The sequence below is a fragment of the Staurois parvus genome, unplaced genomic scaffold, assembly GCF_062004578.1.
Source record: "Staurois parvus isolate SC_StPar_1 unplaced genomic scaffold, SC_StPar_1.0 ptg000704l, whole genome shotgun sequence".
Taxonomy (NCBI): domain Eukaryota; kingdom Metazoa; phylum Chordata; class Amphibia; order Anura; family Ranidae; genus Staurois; species Staurois parvus.
The window spans coordinates 3,528,368-3,546,967 of NW_028318500.1; the positions used below are offsets into that span (position 1 = coordinate 3,528,368).

Below are 18,600 nucleotides of genomic sequence, written 5' to 3' on the forward strand. Positions count from 1 at the left end.
GTAATTTAGACTTTCACATTTTGAAACGCGTGTTTTGTTTTATTTTTATTAAATGATTTGTCATTAGAAGAAGCTATTAGTGGCTCAATACTGTCACTGCTGAATGCTTAACAGCTGATAAAAGAAATTGGCATATAGAGAGTGAGACGTTTTTAGGGATTTGGATGACTTAGACATGTGTTGTGAGAAGAAACTGTAAAATAGATCTCCTTATGCTATCCTTGCATGTACTGTATATCGTAATATCCTAGTTCACCTTTTTGTTAAAAAAATTAAAATAAAATAATATTAATAATGTGCGTGATTTGGACAGACAGTTACTGAGGTGCAGGAAGAGTAAATGAGTTATGAGGCTGCTCATCAGCGCTCTTGTAATTCATTGAGAACTACATGCCATCTGCTGCGCTGGCAGATGAGACTTTTAGTTCATTCGTTCACAGATCTCTGTGAATGAATGACACGGCTATGTGGGTGGAGCCCTGCACAGTCATACTGTTAAATGTGACAGTGGATGCGGGGAGAGGAACCCCATCTGCTGTGATGTGGAGGTGAGGGAGGAGAAGTTGGCTGCTGCACAGTAACATGGTATACCCTAATTACAGGTGCAATATGTTTAAAAAAAAAAAAAAAAGATCTCCCCTTTAAGTTGTGCTTTTTGTCATGTGGCAACTTTAGACATGTGGTGTGTTATGTGTTTACCCAAACACTCCATAGTTAGCAATAGTCAGATTAAGATGGCAAAATATTGAAATAAAAAAATGGAAGGTCAGTTTTCCTGCAAAAACTTAATTATTGCAGAAAAAAACTTTAAAAATAAAGATTTGATAAAAAAGATACCTCAGCTTTTGATGCTTCTGGGATGCAAAGGTGATATCTCTGTACTTCATCGCTGCTTCCTGGAATACCGTAGCTGGCCATTTGAAATCCCCAAATGCACCCCAGCCTATTGCAAAAGTGCATTTTTGAGGGATTTGGAGTGACCAAGAAGTGTGAAGATATCATCTGCTTTTCCTGGAAGCAAGGGAAGCTGGGATCAAGGTGAGTATATTTTTAATCTTTTTTTTTTCCTACATTGTACATCACAAAAGCGTTAATATTCATGACTACATGGGTTATGCTACCACCTTTTAGATGAATGGACACTGGCCCAAAAAAATCCCAAAAACAAACAAGAATCCCTGCCCAGGCATAACCCCACCCAGCTCAGCCAAGCATCAGTATCGTGCTAGTGTTTGAAGGTGATAGATGCTTTCCTTGGTCTCTCTGAATATCTCTTCTTTTCAGGAATGGGGTAGAGTTTGGCTTTATTTGCAAATGTTTAAAAACAATTCTTTTACATCTGAGGATAATGTAAAATCTTCAAAACATGCTATATTTTCTGAAAGCAGTGTAACACTGAGTAGTGCTAGTTCCTGTTTTTTTATGTTATACGATATTGGCGCAGCAGTTTACGAAACTAAAAAGTTCAGTAAAAATGCACTACAGTTACGTGTAGGGCACATAAATGCAATAAAGAACCCATTTTTTTGTTAAAATATGAGGTTGCTACCCCACATGGCAAGCTCTAAAATTGTGTGCTCCCGTGAAATATCAACCAATGGGCTTCATATTATTGCCTTCATTATGGAATGTTTGGCGATATGTAACATATAGTGCAAATGACATGTTTGTGCATAGGCAGTCCTGACACGTGTGCTTGCATTTGTTTGGGAAGGCTCAAAAATGTTTGGGGGGAGGGGGGTATTTAAGTGCTTTTTACCTTGTGTGTAAAACTCCCCTGAATCCACTGACATACTACATATGTCAGCGGCAGTAAAAGGGTTAAGGGGAAGGTGACAGGTTAGAAACCAGTGATGCCTTCAGAGTCCAACAAGGGTTCCTTTTTGTAAGCAACCAGCCCCGGGCTCCAAACAAAGACCCACAGTTTCATAAGAGGAACTGGACCCCTAAGTCCTCTCGTTCTGGTTGCAAATACTCCCCTCAGTGCAGGGGCACGCGCCCACTAGCATGAGTGAGGGGACATCTACATGGCTACTTGGACTCAGGAGGTGTCCAGAGGCTACAAGCAGGAATTAAACTGCTTTCCCATTCCACGCTTTATGTACTCAATGGTATCTTCAGATTTCCCCCAAAAAAAGCAGTTTTCTTTGCGATTCTGGAAGAACGGTTGTTATAAGGGGTCATTGCACTGGTGGTGGCAATGGACAGGTCTCATGGCTTCTATTCCAACATGTTTGTGATTCCCAGAGACATCTGACCTACTCTGGACCTCAAAGGTCCCAACAAGTTCCTGAAGGTACAAAAATACAGGATGGAGACCACCTGGTTGGTGAATGCTGTGCTTTATTAAGGGAACTTCCTGTCATCAGTGGATATACAGGATGCCTACGTACATATCCTGATTTTTCAGCCTCACCAACGATTTCTGCATTTTGCAGTGGAGAATAACCACTATTGGTTTATTGCATTACCCTTTGGCCTGTCCACGGTCCCTAGGGTCTTTAGTGAGATTTTGGCTCTGATTCTGGGGTTGTTGAGAACCCAAGATGACTTCTAAGGGAGCAATCAGACCGAAAAACTGACATACAGGGGTTTATTTACTAAAGCTGGAGAGTCCAAAATCAGACTCCTTTCTGCATAGAAACCAATCAGCTTCTAACCTCAGCTTGTTCAATGAAGCTTTGGCAATGAAACCTGGAAGCTGATTGGTTTCTATGCAGAAGGGAGTCTGATTTTGGACTCTCCAGCTTTAGTAAATAAACCCCACAATGTCCAGCAGACAGCAGTCCTGCAGTGGTTTGGCTGGATACTGAATCTTCAGAATTTGGTTATGTTGGACTGGCTGCCAACTCTTCATGTTCAGTGCTTTGAGACATCCCAGGTAGTCATGAACATTTAGTCTGAGTCCTGTTACTGTATGTTCATTTAAGAAATTATGATTTTTTGATTTACCTGTAAAATACTTATTTTTAGAGTAAATCACAGGACACAGAGATCCCTTCTGTCTTGCTTGTGTTCCTCATTGCTTGCTACAAAACTAAGGCTTGACTGATGTGAAGAGATCTTCAGAGAGACCCAGGAAAGCATCCATCACTTTCAAACACTACCACAAAACTGATGCTTGGCTGAGCTGGACACCTGGGGTGGGGAGCTGACAGGAAAGTGAGCCTTCCATTTTCATGGAATTGATACTCTGAGTCTGTGTTGACATATTTTTTTATATATAGTTAAATATCTCATTTCAGATGTTAAAATATTGGATTTGTCAGAAAAGTGAAGTTTAAAATGAAAACATTTCTGTTTAAAAAGTTGGTATTTAATAATGAACACTACATAATATTCACCCACAGGACTCCTTTTGTTCAGGAGAATTTGCTCATCTACACAAAGCTTTTTCTTCGCTTCTTAAATCGGGCCATTCGTAGCGACCTGGTCAATCAAAAGAATGCTTTTATGCTCTTCCGAGTAGCCAAAGTCTTCTCTCAGCCTAATCTGGCAGAGATGATACAGAAGGGTAAGGAATCAGCTGTCCATGTTTCATTACAAGTTATCTACATCTTGTAGTACCTACTTGTAACGTTTTAGCATTGAGACCCAGTAATGCTCTTCGTGTCTCTCTACAGGTGAACAATTGTTCCTGGAACCAGAACATGTTATTCCTCACCGCCAACACAGGCTCCTTATGTCCCCAAGTCTTGGTGGAAGCTTTCTTTCATCATGGCAGCCCTCAATCCTAGATACAGCTTTGAAGGTAAAAAGCCATGTGTACAGCTTGGAGGGACAGGATTTCCAATACACACAAATGTTTGGCACTGAAGCACGGAGTCTGGTAAGTGTAGTCCACAGGCCACCCAAATACAATTTTACTTGATATGAGGAGGCAACTAATTCCTTTCACAAACAGGCATCCGGCACAAAGCACTCAACTACACTGGAATGGTGTAGCACCTTCTTTTTATTGCAAAACAAAAAGGATACTCAAAAGATTTTTATGATCGCTGGCCATGCATTACAGAAGGTTATAAAACTTATGTAGGTTGTAAAATTATTTGTTCTGGTTACAGATTTCTGCACAGAGTTTAGGCAACATGCTGAGTGGAAAGAGTGTACAGCCATGCTATTGCTAGCTTGCAGTTTCACGTTCAAGTTTTTTTTTTTGTTTTTTTAATAGTCCTGCTGCAAAAGTTTTGAATAGATTGGGAAAGGATTAGAAACACTGTCTGGTTCTACAGATATTTTTAGGCTCTATTAGAAAGATTTTCCCTCAGCTACTCTTTCTGGTTACAGTAGTTTTACCAGACAGGAAGTAAGGGGAAAATACCCAACCGCAAAAAAATATTTTTTGTTTGACTGAGAGGGAGGAAAGGTGGCAAATGTAAAATCTTAGTTACATAGTAAGTCTGGCTGAAAAAAGTCAAAAGTTTGTCTAGTTCAACCGTAAAAAAAAATTTAAAAAAAGATACCCACAGTTGAACCAGAGGAAGGCAAAAAAAAACCCAGCAAAGCATGATCAAATTTGCTCCTGCAGGGGAAAGAATTCCTTCCTGATCTCCTTAGAGGCAATCGGATATTCCCTGGATCAACTTTACCTATAAATGTTAGTATCCAGTTATATTCTGTGTATCTAGAAAAGAATTCAGGCCTTTTTTAAAGCAATCTACTGAGCTGGCCAGAACGAACTCTTGTGGGAAACTGTTCCACATTTTCACAGCTCTTACTGTGAAGAAACCTTTCCGTGTTTGGAGATTAAATCTCTTTTCCTCCAGACGTAAAGAATGCCCCCTTGTCCTCTGTGATGACCTCAGGGTGAATACCTCTACACCGAGTTCACTATATGAACCACTGATGTATTTATACATGTTGATCATATCCCCCCTTATTCTCTTCTCAAGAGAGAATAAATTCAATTCCTTTCATCTTTCCTCATAGCTGAGCTCCTCAATGCCTCGTATCAGTTTAGTTGCCCTTCTCTGCACTTTCTTCAGTTCCACAATATTCTTTCTGTGAATTGGTGCCCAAAACTGAACTGCATATTCCAGATGAGGTCTTACTAATGATTTGTACAGGGGTAATATGATATCTCTCTCTCTGGAGTCTATACCTCTTAATACAAGAGAGGATTTTGCTCGCTTTAGAAACCGCAGCTTGGCATTGCATGCCATTATTAAGCTTGTGATCTACCCGAACCCCCAGAACCTTCTCCACCATTGATTCCCCCTGTTGTACTCCCCCTAGTATGTATGCTGCATATTCTTAGCCCCCAAGTGCATAACCTTACATTTATCAACAGTAAACCTCATTTGCCACATAGTTGCCCAATTAAACAGTGCATTGAGGTTGGCTTGTAAATTGGAGTCATCCTGTAAGGACATTATTCCACTGCACAGCTTGGTGTCATCTGCAAAGACTGAAATGGGATTTTTAATATAATATATCGTTTATAAATATATTAAGTAAGGGTCCAAACACTGAACCTTGGGGTACACCACTGACATCCCTTGACCATTCAGAGTATGAATCATTAACCACTACTCTCTGAAGTCGGTCTTTTAGCCAGTTTTGTATCCATTTACATACAGATTTTTGCAAGCTTGTAGACTTTACATTACACATTACCCTTGTGTGGAACTGTTTTAAACGCTTTTTAAAAGGGCTTGTGAGAAGAGTAGTTGTAATTTTTGGATTTGTTTATTATTCAGCACCTATTACTCTCTTTGGGTCTGCTAGACCAAAAAATAGCTGTTTTCCACGATTCAGTGCCCCCCGTCCCACTTATATTTTAACATATTAGTTACTGATAAGTTCCTGATGCTTTTTATAAATTGTCAATTGATCCTTATTTGTTTACATTTAGTTTCCTTTTAATTCCAGGGTTTAACAAATTCACCCCATATGGATATGTTTGCAGAGATGTTTTGATCAGCTATGGTATACTTGTCTGTTATTCCATTGTATAGGTTTTACGGCTTGCCCAGATGATCATACAGGCCAAGCAAACTGCCAGGTCCCTCTCTGATCAGTCCCCAGATGCTTCAGGCAACCAGTCATTCTTTTCCTGGTTTGGAATGAGTCCTACCGATCTGAACAACACATATCCAGGCAATGACATTGATGAGGTTGGGTATGACAGCATTAAGAAGACTGACGAACATTTGGAAAAAGCCCTAGAATTTCTTTGTCTTATTTTTAGGGTAAGTTACATGCACAAAAGGCTGTAAATCCCGTTTGTCACTTACCCCCATGTGTGTGTGTGTTATCATAAATACATATGATTAGATTGTATGGTTCCTATTACAAGCAAGATCAAGGCTGAGCAGAACAGAGCTTTAACTGCTTCCCACCCGGCATCTGCACATAAAAGGCTGGGTGGGAGCTTTCCCATTCTCAGAGACTGTCCCTGAACGTCTTCTCAGAACATGCGCCTCGTATGGCCTGTGATGGCTGTATCCTTCGGATGTTGCAAGGCTGTGACCGCTCTCTGCATAGCTGATGATTTTAGTGTTCAGCTATGCAAAGAACACACAGATTGCTGCCATCACCACACAGTACATTAAGCACCATCATCTGTCCCTGTCCCAAGTGTCACATCAACATATGTCACAGTATACCAGTGTCACATTAACATATGTCACATTATACCAGTGTCACATCAATATCTCTATCACAGTGTACCGATGCACAAAGCAGCTGCAATGGTGTTCCAATCCCAACATCAACATCTGTCGGTGTCCGCTAGTGGGTGATCAACATCTGTCACAATGTACAAATACACAAAAACATCTGTCAGTGTACCAGTATCTCACCAATAAATAAATGTAAAGAGCCCATATGTAGACTGTGTTCGCACCACACATGTGAGGTATTGCCGTGAACGTTCGAGCAAAAGCAATAATTCTAGCACCAGACGTCCTCTGTAACTGTAAACTGGTAACCTGTAAAGGCTTATAAAATGTTTGGCGCCATTTCACAAGCAGCGCAATTTTAAACCGTGGCATGTTTGGTATCTATTTACTTGGTGCAACACCATATTTTATATTTTCCAAAAAAATTTGGTATTATATTGTGTTTGTATTAAAATATATTAAAGTGTATTTTTGCAATAGTGTTTAAAATTGCATTAGAAAAACTGCTGCGTAAATACTATGTGACATGGAAATTTGCAAAACCCACTGCCTCTGCTCAAAAATATGTAATATCTGGGGTTTCTATGTTCTAGCAAATATACAGATTTTTACTTGTAAACAAATTGTCAGAAGGCATCCTGTTCTTAAAGTGGATAACGCCTTAAGCTTCTCCTTGGATGTTGGGCCTCTTTATGTGGCTAGGCTGTAAAAAAAAGTTTCACTCATGGGGTATCATCCTACTCAGGATTAGCAGAATGTGTTTTTGGGTGTAGTGGGGCAAGTAGGCCTATGCTAAGTAACTTATAACTTTTTTGCGGGGAAAAAAACTAATTTTATTTAATTTCTTCATTTTCCAAAGAATTGTGGAAAAAAAATGACAACTTCAAGAAACTCACCATGCCTCTTACTAAATACCTTGGACTGTCTACTTACCAAAAAGGGGTCTTTTGAGAGTGATTTGTGCTGTCCTGGCATGTTAGGGCCTCAAGAAGTGAGAGAGGCCATCAGTAGTTTGTGGACTCTTTAATTTTCCTACAGACTAAATAATACACTGGTTTGGGTTATTTTTCACCAAGGAAATGTAGCAGAATACATTTTGGCCTAAATTTATGAAGAAAGATTATTTTTTTGCAAACTTTAACAGAAATGAACAAAAACACATTTTTTTTTCAAAATGTTTTCGTTTACTTACCACAAATAAAAAACCCAGTGGTGTTTAAATACCACCAAAATCTATTTTTTTTTATCGGTTTTCAATGATTGGTACCATAGCTTTTGTACTCTATAACATTCTTACAGACTAAATAATATACGCTGATTTGGGTTATTTCTACCAAGTAAATGTAGCAGTATAAATTTTGATTAAAATTATGAAGAAAAATTACTTATTTGCTAAATTTTATAACAGAAACTAAGAAAAACACTTTTTTTTTTTTTTTTCCACATTTGAGGTCTTTTCCCGTTTTATAGCGGAAAAAAGTAACAAAAACTCAGTGGTGATTAAATACCACCAAAAGAAAGCTCTATCTGTCTCAAAAAAATAAGTTTCATATGGGTACAGTGTTGCATTATTGAATAATTATCATTCAAAGTGCAACAGCCCTGAAAGCTGAAAATTGGCCTGGGCAGGAAGGGGGTGAAAGTGCCCAGTATTGAGGTGGTTAAAGCAAACCTCCACTACCATCAAAAAGGAACTGCAGCAAGTGTCATCAAAAAAACTGTGGAAAGTAAATCTAATATGGTGGACGTTTTTGCTGTCCATGTCACGATACAGCTGTCCTAAAATCGCACTTTATTTGCAGGAGTACTATTAGCAGGATATCAAACCCTGGGTTTTATTTAACTGCTTCCGCGCCACTATATAGCAGAAATACTGCTACAGGGCAGCACGGGTGCGCAAAATCACGTGTGTACATATACGTGATTTCGCAGTTTCGGGTAGGGGGCAAGTGTGCACCCTACCTGCGCAGCCATTCGCGGCCTCAGCTGTCAATCATGTGGTTTCTGGCTGGCACCCTGTGATCGCCGAGTATCTCTGGGGGAGAGATTTCTCCCGTCAGCTCCTGCACACTACTTTGTATTACTGGACATGTTTAATAGCAAAAAGTTTATAGCACAAAAAATAAAAACCACACAGGCAATCAAATACCACCGAAAGAAAGCTCTATTTGTGGGGAAAAAAGGAATTTTTTAATTTTGGGTGCAGCGTTGCATGACCGCGCAATTGTTAAAATAACGCAGCGCCGTATCGCAAAAAATGGCCTTGTCAGGAAGGGGGGTAAATCCTCTGAAGGGCAAGTGGTTAAGTGAAAGTAATCTGTAGTGTTGCAGTGACCATTTTGAATTCCGATACTGCATAGGACCCAGAAGCAGTGAGGTAATTATACACATATACTGACAGCAGGTTTTTTTTTTGTTTTTTTGTTGTTTTTTTTTTTTTTTTAATGGGAATTCGATCACAAAAAGGATAAGCACATAGTGTATTACATTCACCTATGTACTGCTAGCTGTTTTCTGAGCATAATTCTTGCATTTCACAGAGATTTTTCCTACAGAATCCGTTTTTTGTAATTTTGATGTTGTTTGGAATGACCTTTGCTTTCTAGTCTGTAACCAGCCATGATTTGCTAATACTACCAGCGAATTCAGATGTCCCTTTCGTACGACCTTGGGAACACTAGGAATGTTGTGTACAAGCTGACCCCAAACTTTTATTTCCTAATCATGTTACTAGCACTTCATTTTCCAGCTCCCACTCTGTGTAAGCAAGTTTATTTTTGCAATAATGCTCGGAACTAAATGAGGTACAAATCTGCAGTCTGGTTTGCTAAAGTTTTTGCTTTTTAATAATGCATTGTCTGTCTGAAGTTTATAAATTTCATAAAATATTTCTAAATTGCCAGATTATATGTTCTACCAAATACAGTATTTTAAATTTTGCACTTCTCCAAATTATTATGCCTGTTTTTTTAGATGAATTCAGCTCAACTCAGCCAGTTCACAGTAAAATTGGGAAATGTGAAGGATGAGAATGGGAGAAACCAACTTCCGGACTGTGTACAAACTGACAATGGTGTGCTCCTTACTGACTTGGGCAGAAAACAGGTAAGCCTGACTTCATTACCTTTTTAGTATGTAAGCACCCCATCTCTAAAAATGTCTGTTTTATTGCATAGAGGGAGTTTTCTCACTGCAGGAGCAGAAATAATACCCTAGGATGTGTGGACTGCTGGCTGGTGTTGCGCTGGCACATGTGTGAAATTAGCCTATGGCACAGCTTCTGTTCTGCCCACCACTATGTCATGTGCAATCATAGTGGAAGGTGGACAGCTGAGCTATAGAGCTATGCATGGCTTCTTTTTCCCCTTCACACATGAAGTTGCTTAACTCCTTGGCGCCGGTGCCTCCCGGCCCTTTTTAGGGTTTCAAAAGCCTTGAGGTGGGGTTTTAGGGTCATGTGATCGCCGTGATTCGCTGTCACGGCAGTCACATGATCGGGAAAGGTCCCGATCACAAGAGGAGATCTGAACCTTTCCATGAGTACCGGACATGTGTGCTGGGAGTGTGCAGGGAGCACGCTCTCAGCACATGTTTTTCTTAATTGCACGCAAATGTGCGGCCACTTGGCGTCAAAGCCCAGACGCCGGGAGGCCGCACATATGCGTCCGGCCAGCGCTAAGAGGTTAAAAAACAATGGTGCCCATTTCTTATTACAGAGTAGTTATTTGTACACTTTTTTTTAGGGTTTAGTTGTACTTCAGGGATTTTCCTTTTTACTATTTATCCAAAATATTTCTGCTATACATGAGAGTTTAGTTTTTTATGGAACATGTAGACAAAGTGATATCCCTGTGCTTGAGCGAGCTTCCAGATCTGAACACTCGCTACTGTAATAACAGTGAGGTCCCATTCTTTTTGTCATATTTTTTACCTCTTGTGTTATGATGCATGTAGCAGAAAAAGTGAGCACACAGCTGTTGTAGCTGGAAAGGTGAGATTCCAAAAAAGACTCACACAGGGCTGGGAGGTATGGCAGTGGGACCTTACTGATGGAGTTCCCTTGAGATGTAAGCAGCTGGGTCATATCAGGCTGCACCTGTAATTGACATTACTTTTGAATACACTAATAATAAATGCAAAAGTTTTAATATGAATAATTGGGACGCTCTTATGAAGATCTGTATTCGAGTTTTTGACATTTTATTTGATTTCTGCTGTAAAGTTCGTCTTTTACCCATCAAATAATGTTATTTTTCTTAGATTTTTGTTTTCAGTTTTTTATCAGCATTTGGTTTTATTAACATTCATTTTTATTATAACTTCAGATAATAAATGGATTGCGCAAGTTTGACATACAGTACCAGGGAGACCCTGAACTTCAACCAATCCGCAGCTATGAAAATGCTACTCTAGTGCGTCTACTATACCAACTATCCCAGGCTTTAAATTCTAGGGTAAGGTGCTCAGTGTTAACATCAACAAGAGTGTGATCTTTTTATTTGTCCCGCTTGTCTTTTTTAGAAGTATGCTTTATTTGACATCACAGCTTCACCGTTTGTTAAAAAAAAAAAAAAAATGTAATATTTGTTTCTTGCTTTTCATAATTACATTTGTGAAATGTACATAAAACTATTCATATTGATGCCTGCTGCTGAAAACTTGCATTTTAATCTGAGTGCGACAGACATAAAAACACACACATTCTATACTTTTGACTGTCTGATTTTGTGAGAGATCCTATTCAAATTAAGGCAAAACATCCAAGGATACTGCAAGAATTTTTTGTTTTCTACATCTTTTTTTAAATTGATTTTTACGTTGAAGATGCCAGCTGAGGACTGGCACACTGCTAACCTGATTATTGCATTCTTAGTTTGTGCAGGTAGGGGAAGTCTGGTTTGGATATCACTGAATGAGTAGCTTTGATCTGCAAGGCACTGGGGTGGTGCAGTCGTATGTTTCTTCTAGACGTCATAGTCCCTTTTCCCACACTTCTTCTGTTTCTCTGACAGATGTAAGTGGCAGAATAGGCAGTTACTGCTCTGATTTCCAGCCCAAGCAGAGATGTAAAATCATAAACATCAGGAAAGCTGCAAGTGTGTATGTGCGATGGTGTTCTCTGTCTGACTTTTTAATGACATCCAACAAAAAACAGAGTACAGTTCTTCAGACAGTGTACACATATCATGTGACACAAAGAAGGGGAGAGTTTGAAACTCTGTGCGATAGGAAAGATCACGAATTGTGGTATGGACATGCATTCAACTAGTCTTCTCATGTCTACAATAATTAAAACATGTTCTACTTGAAAATAACTTGCAGAGGTTGGAGTTTTTGTAATGTAACCAGCTCGCCAATGTTTTATAATGTGTCAAAGTCAGCCCTTTTGAGAATCGTAATCTATTCATCAAATGCAAATGTCTCTTATCAATTCTCAACATCCGTTCTGCTACTGGTTATGGTTTTATTATTTTCTAGGATATATGTACAGAGGGTATAGAAATGAATCACCCCCTTTAAAATAATTTTGTTGCTTTGCAGCCTGAAATGAAGACAGACCGTTTTTGTTTTATCCAGCTGTATTTACTCAGAGCAACTTATAACATCCAAGTGAAAGCTATAACACCAAAATGTCAAATGTTTTGTTTTTTTTTTAAAAATCAAAAACCGAATCATTGAGTTGGCAAAAGATCACCCCCCAAAAAAATTAACCGCAATCAGGTCTAGCTAATCACCTTCTCAATAGCACAGAAAGCCATTTGACTTTCAACTGTGATCACCTGTAGTCATTTTGATTAGGTCAGCATGAAAAGAGCTTTCCCGGAGCATTTCAGTCCCTTGTAGTGCAAATGAAGCAAACCGTCAACTATGGGTGGCAAGGCACTGTGAAAATATCTCCAGGATAAGGTTGTGGACAGGAACAAGTCAGGAGATGGATAAAAAAAAATCAAAGGCTTTATCAATGCCTAAAAGCACAGTGAAATCTATTATTAAGAAGTGGAAGGTATTTTGGTACAACATAGACTCTCACTGGATCAGGACGTCGCTCCAAACTGGATGAAAGAGCCAGGAGGAATCTGGTTAGAGAGGCTACCAAAAGGCCTACAGCAACTCTGAAGCAGTTACAGGAATTCATAGCAAAGAGTGGTCATTGTGTGCATGTGACAACAATATCACAATTTCGCCACCAATGTGGATTGTATGGATGGGGGGGGGGCGGGGGGTGCAAGAAAAAAGCCACTGCTTAAGAAAAGCCACATGCAGTCACGACTGAACTTTGCCAAAACGCACATTAAAGATTCTGAGGCCACATGGAAAAAGGTGTTCTGGTCAGATGAGACTAAAATGGAATTATTTGGCCTCAACACTAAACAATATGTCTGGCATAACACCATTCCTACAGTAAAGCATGGAGGTGGTAATATCCTGTTATGGGGGTGTTTCTCTGCAGCTGGGACTGGAACACTTGTCAGGCTAGAAGGAAAAATGGATGGGGCAAAATGCTGTCACATTCTTGAGGAAAATCTGCTGTCCTCTGCCAGAAAGTTGTCAATGGGAAGGTTTACCTTCCAACATGACAATGACCCAAAGCACACAGCGAAAATGACCGCACATTGGTTAAAGGAGAAAAAAGGTGAATGTCCATGCATGGCCTAGTCAGAGCCCAGACTTAAATCCCATTGAAAATCTGTGGAATTAACAGACAGTCGCCATCAAATTTAACTGAACTTGAGCAGTTCTGCAAAGAAGAGTGGGCAGATATTGCAAATTCTAGATCTAGATTGGTAGAGACATATCTCAGCAGACTAAAGGCTGTAATTGAAGCAAATGTGGTTTTACAAAATACTGACACAAGGGGTGTGATCTTTTTTCCAACTTATTGATTCCTTTTTTGATTTTTTTTTTTTTTTCCTGACATGTTGGTGTTATATCTTTCACTTGGATGTTATAAGTTGCATTGAGTAAATACAGCTGGATAAAACAAAAACTGTGCCTGAATTTCAGGCTGCAAAGCAACAAAATGTAATTATTTTAAAGGGGGTGATTCTTTTCTATACCCACTGCATATTTTTTTTTTTTTTTTTTTTTTTGTGTATGCAGTACTGTGAAAACATTTTAGGCAGTTGTAAAAAATGGTGTAAATTTAAAAATACTTTCAGAAATAGAAGGTTTAATAGTTTATAAATTAAGAAAGTAAATGAACTTAAGAGAAATCCAAATCAAAGCAACATTTGATGTGATCACCCCTTGCCTTCAAAACAGCATCATTTCTTCTAGGTACACTTGCACTCATGTAGGTAGGTTGTTTCAGACACCTTGGAGAACTAACCACACATCTGCTGTGGATGTAGGCTGCCTCAAATCCTTTTGTTTCTCCTTGTAATCCCAGACAGAATTGATAATGTTTAGAGCAGAGTGCTGTGGGAGCCAAACCATCACTTCCAGTACTCCTTGTTCTTCTTTACGCTGAAGATAGGACTTAAAGAAACTTGGCTGTGTTTTTTTTGGGATCATTGTCCTGCTGCAGAATAAATTTGGAGCCAATCACAGGTCACCCTGATGGTATGGCATTATGGTTATATGTATCTGCCTGTATTTCTCAGCATTGAGGACAATGTTGATCCTGACCAAATCTCCGTTTGCAGAAATGCAGCCCCACACTTGCATAGAAATTCCACCATGCTTCACTGTTGCCTGTAGACACATTTATTGTACTGCTTTCCAGCCCTTCAGTGAACAAATTGCCTCCTGCTGCAACCAAATATTTCAAATTTAGACTCCTCAGTCCAGAGCACCTGCTGCCATTTTTTTGCACCCCAGTTCCTATGTTTTCATGCATAGTTGAGTTGCTTAGCCTTGTTTCCATGTTGGAGGTATGGCTTTTAGACCGCAATGCATCCATGAAGACCATTTCTGGCAAGACGTTTTTTACAGACAGTAGATGGGTGAATCTGGGTCCCACTTGTTTCCGCCAGTTCTGTGTTGATGGCACTGCTGGACATCATCTTATGTTGAAGGGAAGTAAGCATGATGTGTCTTTCAACTCCTGCATTAGGTTCCCTTGGATGACCACTTCATCTACGGTCCTCAATGTTGCCCATTCTTTGCGTTTCTTCAAAAGCGCTTGATGAATTAAATTGATGCTGGTTCGAAGCCAAAGGGTAGCAACACAAAATATTGATTTAGATTCTTCTTATATATACGTATACACACACACATTGTATATTTACTTTTCAGGAAAGGGGGGGGGGGGGTTGGTTTTATTTGTCTTTTTTGTGGGGGGTTGGATCCAGCAGAACCAGAGCAGCAGGTCTGACAGGGCTACTGCTCTATGAAGATGAGAGACCGCTGTAACGGCTCTGCCTGAGCCTCTGTATGACAGGATTTGATGTCACATCCCATTCAATGTAAACAAAACACAAAAATGTTGTGTTTACTGTTGTTTCAACAGATTGCTCTTATGGAGTTTCAGCTCCTGGGCTTAGTGCTGAACTCCAGCTGTCACTGACCGCTGGTAATTCCAGTCCTGATGCCAAGGTGTGCTCACAGGAGCCACTGTTTTATATACAGCACTGACAGAAATGGGGGTAAGCGCATTGGCTCTTGGTGTCAACAAGCTAGTAGTTTATAATTACTCTGATATGTTGGTAATGATAAAATATGAGTTTGACAACCATCAATCCAAAATCATTCTTCTGAGTACAGTGGAGTGTTTTGATGTGCTGCTGCTAGGAGCAGTTCACACAGTAAAGAGATGCCATTGGAGGGTCCTGATTTGAGCAAATACTTTTTCTAATGGACTAAAGGAACCCAAGTGTCATAGTGAATTTGGAGTCTCTTGACATGACTAGAGTTGAAATCGAGTCCAAAAGTCCATGGGTGTTTTCAGTAAATTTCTGATTTTATATTGTAAGCCTTTTTAATGTTGGGGACATTTAATTGAACTACCGTATTTACCGGCGTATAAGACGACCCCCTACTTTTCCTGTTAAAATATAGGGTTTGGGCTATACTCACCGTATAAGACTACCCCTCTTCCAACACACACCAAAAATTAAAAAACATCAGATTTGATTTTAGTATGGTATGGTATTCCAATGATGGGGCACGCTTCCTCGCTCTGACACCAATGATGGGGCACTATTCCTCCCACTGACACCAATGATGGGGCACTATTCCTCCCACTGACACCAATGATGGGGCACTATTCCTCCCACTGACACCAATGATGGGGCACTATTCCTCCCATTGACACCAATGATGGTGCCCCATCACCAATGATGGTGTCAGTGTGTGAGGAATAGTGTCCCATCTTTAGTGTCAGTGGGAGGAATAGTGCCCCATCATTGGTGTCCGTGGGAGGAATAGTGTCCCATCATTGGTGTCCGTGGGAGGAATAGTGCCCCATCATTGGTGTCAGTGGGAGGAATAGTGTCCCATCATTGGTGTCCGTGGGAGGAATAGTGCCCCATCATTGGTGTCAGTGGGAGGAATAGTGCCCCATCATTGGTGTCAGTGGGAGGAATAGTGCCCCATTATTGGTGTCAGAGCAACGAATCGTGCCCCATCATTGGTGTCAGTGGGAGGAATAGTGCCCCATTATTGGTGTCAGAGCAACGAATCGTGCCCCATCATTGGTGTCAGTGGGAGGAATAGCACCCCATCATTGGTATCAGTGGGAAGAATCGTGCCCCATCATTGGTGTCAGTGGGAGGAATAGCGCCCCATCATTGGTGTCAGTGGGAGGAATAGTGCCCCATCATTGGTGTCAGTGGGAGGAATAGCGCCCCATCATTGGTGTCAGTGGGAGGAATAGCGCCCCATCATTGGTGTCAGTGGGAGGAATAGCGCCCCATCATTGGTGTCAGTGGGAGGAATAGCACCCCATCATTGGTGTCAGTGGGAGGAATAGCACCCCATCATTGGTGTCAGTGGGAGGAATAGCGCCCCATCATTGGTGTCAGTGGGAGGAATAGCGCCCCATCATTGGTGTCAGTGGGAGGAATAGCGCCCCATCATTGGTGTCAGTGGGAGGAATAGCGCCCCATCATTGGTGTCAGTGGGAGGAATAGCGCCCCATCATTGGTGTCAGTGGGAGGAATAGTACTCCGTCAGTGGGGGGAGGAATAGTGCCCCATCGTTGGTGTCAGTGGGGGGAGGAATAGTGCCCTATCGTTGGTGTCAGTGGGAGGAATAGTGCCCCATCGTTGGTGTCAGTGGGTGGAATAATGCCCCATCATTGGTGTCAGTGGGTGGAATAATGCCCCATCATTAGTATCAGTGACACCAATGATGGGGCACTATTCCTCCCACTGACACCAATGACACTTGCTGACTCCTGTTCTAGTATGGTACTGCTGCAGCCAGCATATGTGGTGGTTGCAGCAGCACCTCTGCACTGCACACTTACCCTCACTCGATTTTCGCGGGTCCACTCGGCTGCGCCTCCTTGCCCGTGATTGGCCACCTGTGTGCCTTTCCTGAGCTACAGTTCTAGCGGCCAATCACCGGTGAGGAGGCGGAGCCGAGCGGCAGGAGTGAGGGAGTGGCCGGAGCGACTGAAGGAGCAGCGCTTCCTGGATGGATCGTCGTGGGAGCCAGGTAAGAGACTGCAGCCCTCTGCCCACCCCTGTACTTGGTGTCCCTTCCGTCGGAAGGGGGGGACGGCGGCAGCACCGCGCCGCCCCCCTAAAAAGTGCCCCCCTGACGTGTACCGGCGTATAAGACGACCCCCGACTTTTGAGAAGATTTTCAAGGGTCAAAAAGTCGTCTTATACGCCGGCAAATACGGTACTTTCTTTATATATTGTGCTAATCAGAAAACTGCACCCTGTTTAATTACTGTTACTTACAGTATTATTTTATTATTAGTAGTATTTTTGTGTATGTTTGTTATTTATTGTAAATGACTAGCATATAGTTTACCATTTGTATCCCTTCCAGTTTGCAGACTCCATGGATGCTATGTGTAAAAGGGAGGACTTCCTGGGAAAGTTTTGCTGTTATCATTTAATCAACAACCCCTCTGCACGGAGAATGAGCCCTGTGCCATCACATAGTGCTTTTCATCAGACAGAGCCCCGCATACGTCTCCGATTCCTTGCCAGCTATCGTGTTCTGTTCTATTTGTTCCTCTTTTATGTTTTATGTGGCCTGATATCTGTGGGACCAGTAGCTGCAACGTTCTTACTTCTGATTGGCTATCTTATCTTTGCTGTGGCAATGACTGTGTTTACTGATAAGTGGAAACCACATCAGGACTGATATGGACTTTTTTATGCTGTGGATACTGTGTATATTTTAATATATAATAACCAAGTCTTCTCTAGAGTGTCCGAATTAAAATGTATTCTGTACAGTGTTTTGTTCCCTTGTTTGTAATATATGTTCTCTTAACAGGTAGTGTGTGTTTTTATTTAATATTTTGAGCCACATCAACTCACTAAACAGTCTGGGAGAAGCATAAATATTCTTGTGGACCTGAAATTAAAACTTGCCTTCTTTACAATCCATCAAAGGAGACAGGAAGTCCTAGCTTTAAATATACTGCCACCTACAGTAGCATTGGACACTGGCACACCGAAAAACTGTAGGTCAGCCAAGGATAACCCCTTCTACTACCAGCATTCCTTTGTTCGGACAGTGTCCTAAAAGGATACACATCTTTTGTCTAGCTGTGCTTGAAAAAAACTAACAAATGTATTGCTAGTCTGGAAATGACCCTTGGGCATTGGGTTTTATGTAAAGTAAATTATAGACCCTGTTTTAGGAACAAGTTATCCACAGAACACTTTCGAGAGCCATTGCCATTGTGAGTAGGACAGTTGGGCTAAGCAGCAGGAGCTACCATATTAGTTGTATCACTGTACACCTTTACACTTTTTGCAGTGGGAACCAGCAAAAAGCAGAAATTTTAAACACCAAGGCATCTGACGTCTTGCCTTATACTCTGAGGTATGTTGTTTCACCATTGTGG

General features: G+C 40.9%; 1 protein-coding gene across 4 annotated transcripts in view; it reads left to right on the forward strand.

Annotated features, from left to right (window-relative positions):
• Nucleotides 1-18,026, forward strand: part of SMPD4 (sphingomyelin phosphodiesterase 4) — a 52,631-nt gene extending 34,605 nt beyond the window's left edge. For all 4 annotated transcript variants that reach the window (XM_089653209.1, XM_089653211.1, XM_089653210.1 and 1 more), the window contains 6 exons: nucleotides 3,351-3,514; nucleotides 3,624-3,829; nucleotides 5,958-6,191; nucleotides 9,597-9,728; nucleotides 10,949-11,077; nucleotides 17,568-18,026. In XM_089653209.1, coding sequence (XP_089509335.1) covers nucleotides 3,351-3,514; nucleotides 3,624-3,829; nucleotides 5,958-6,191; nucleotides 9,597-9,728; nucleotides 10,949-11,077; nucleotides 17,568-17,888 — 1,186 coding nt within the window. In that variant the 3' untranslated portion in view covers nucleotides 17,889-18,026. The remainder of the gene's footprint in view (nucleotides 1-3,350; nucleotides 3,515-3,623; nucleotides 3,830-5,957; nucleotides 6,192-9,596; nucleotides 9,729-10,948; nucleotides 11,078-17,567) is intronic.
• The last annotated feature ends 574 nt before the right edge of the window (nucleotides 18,027-18,600 follow it).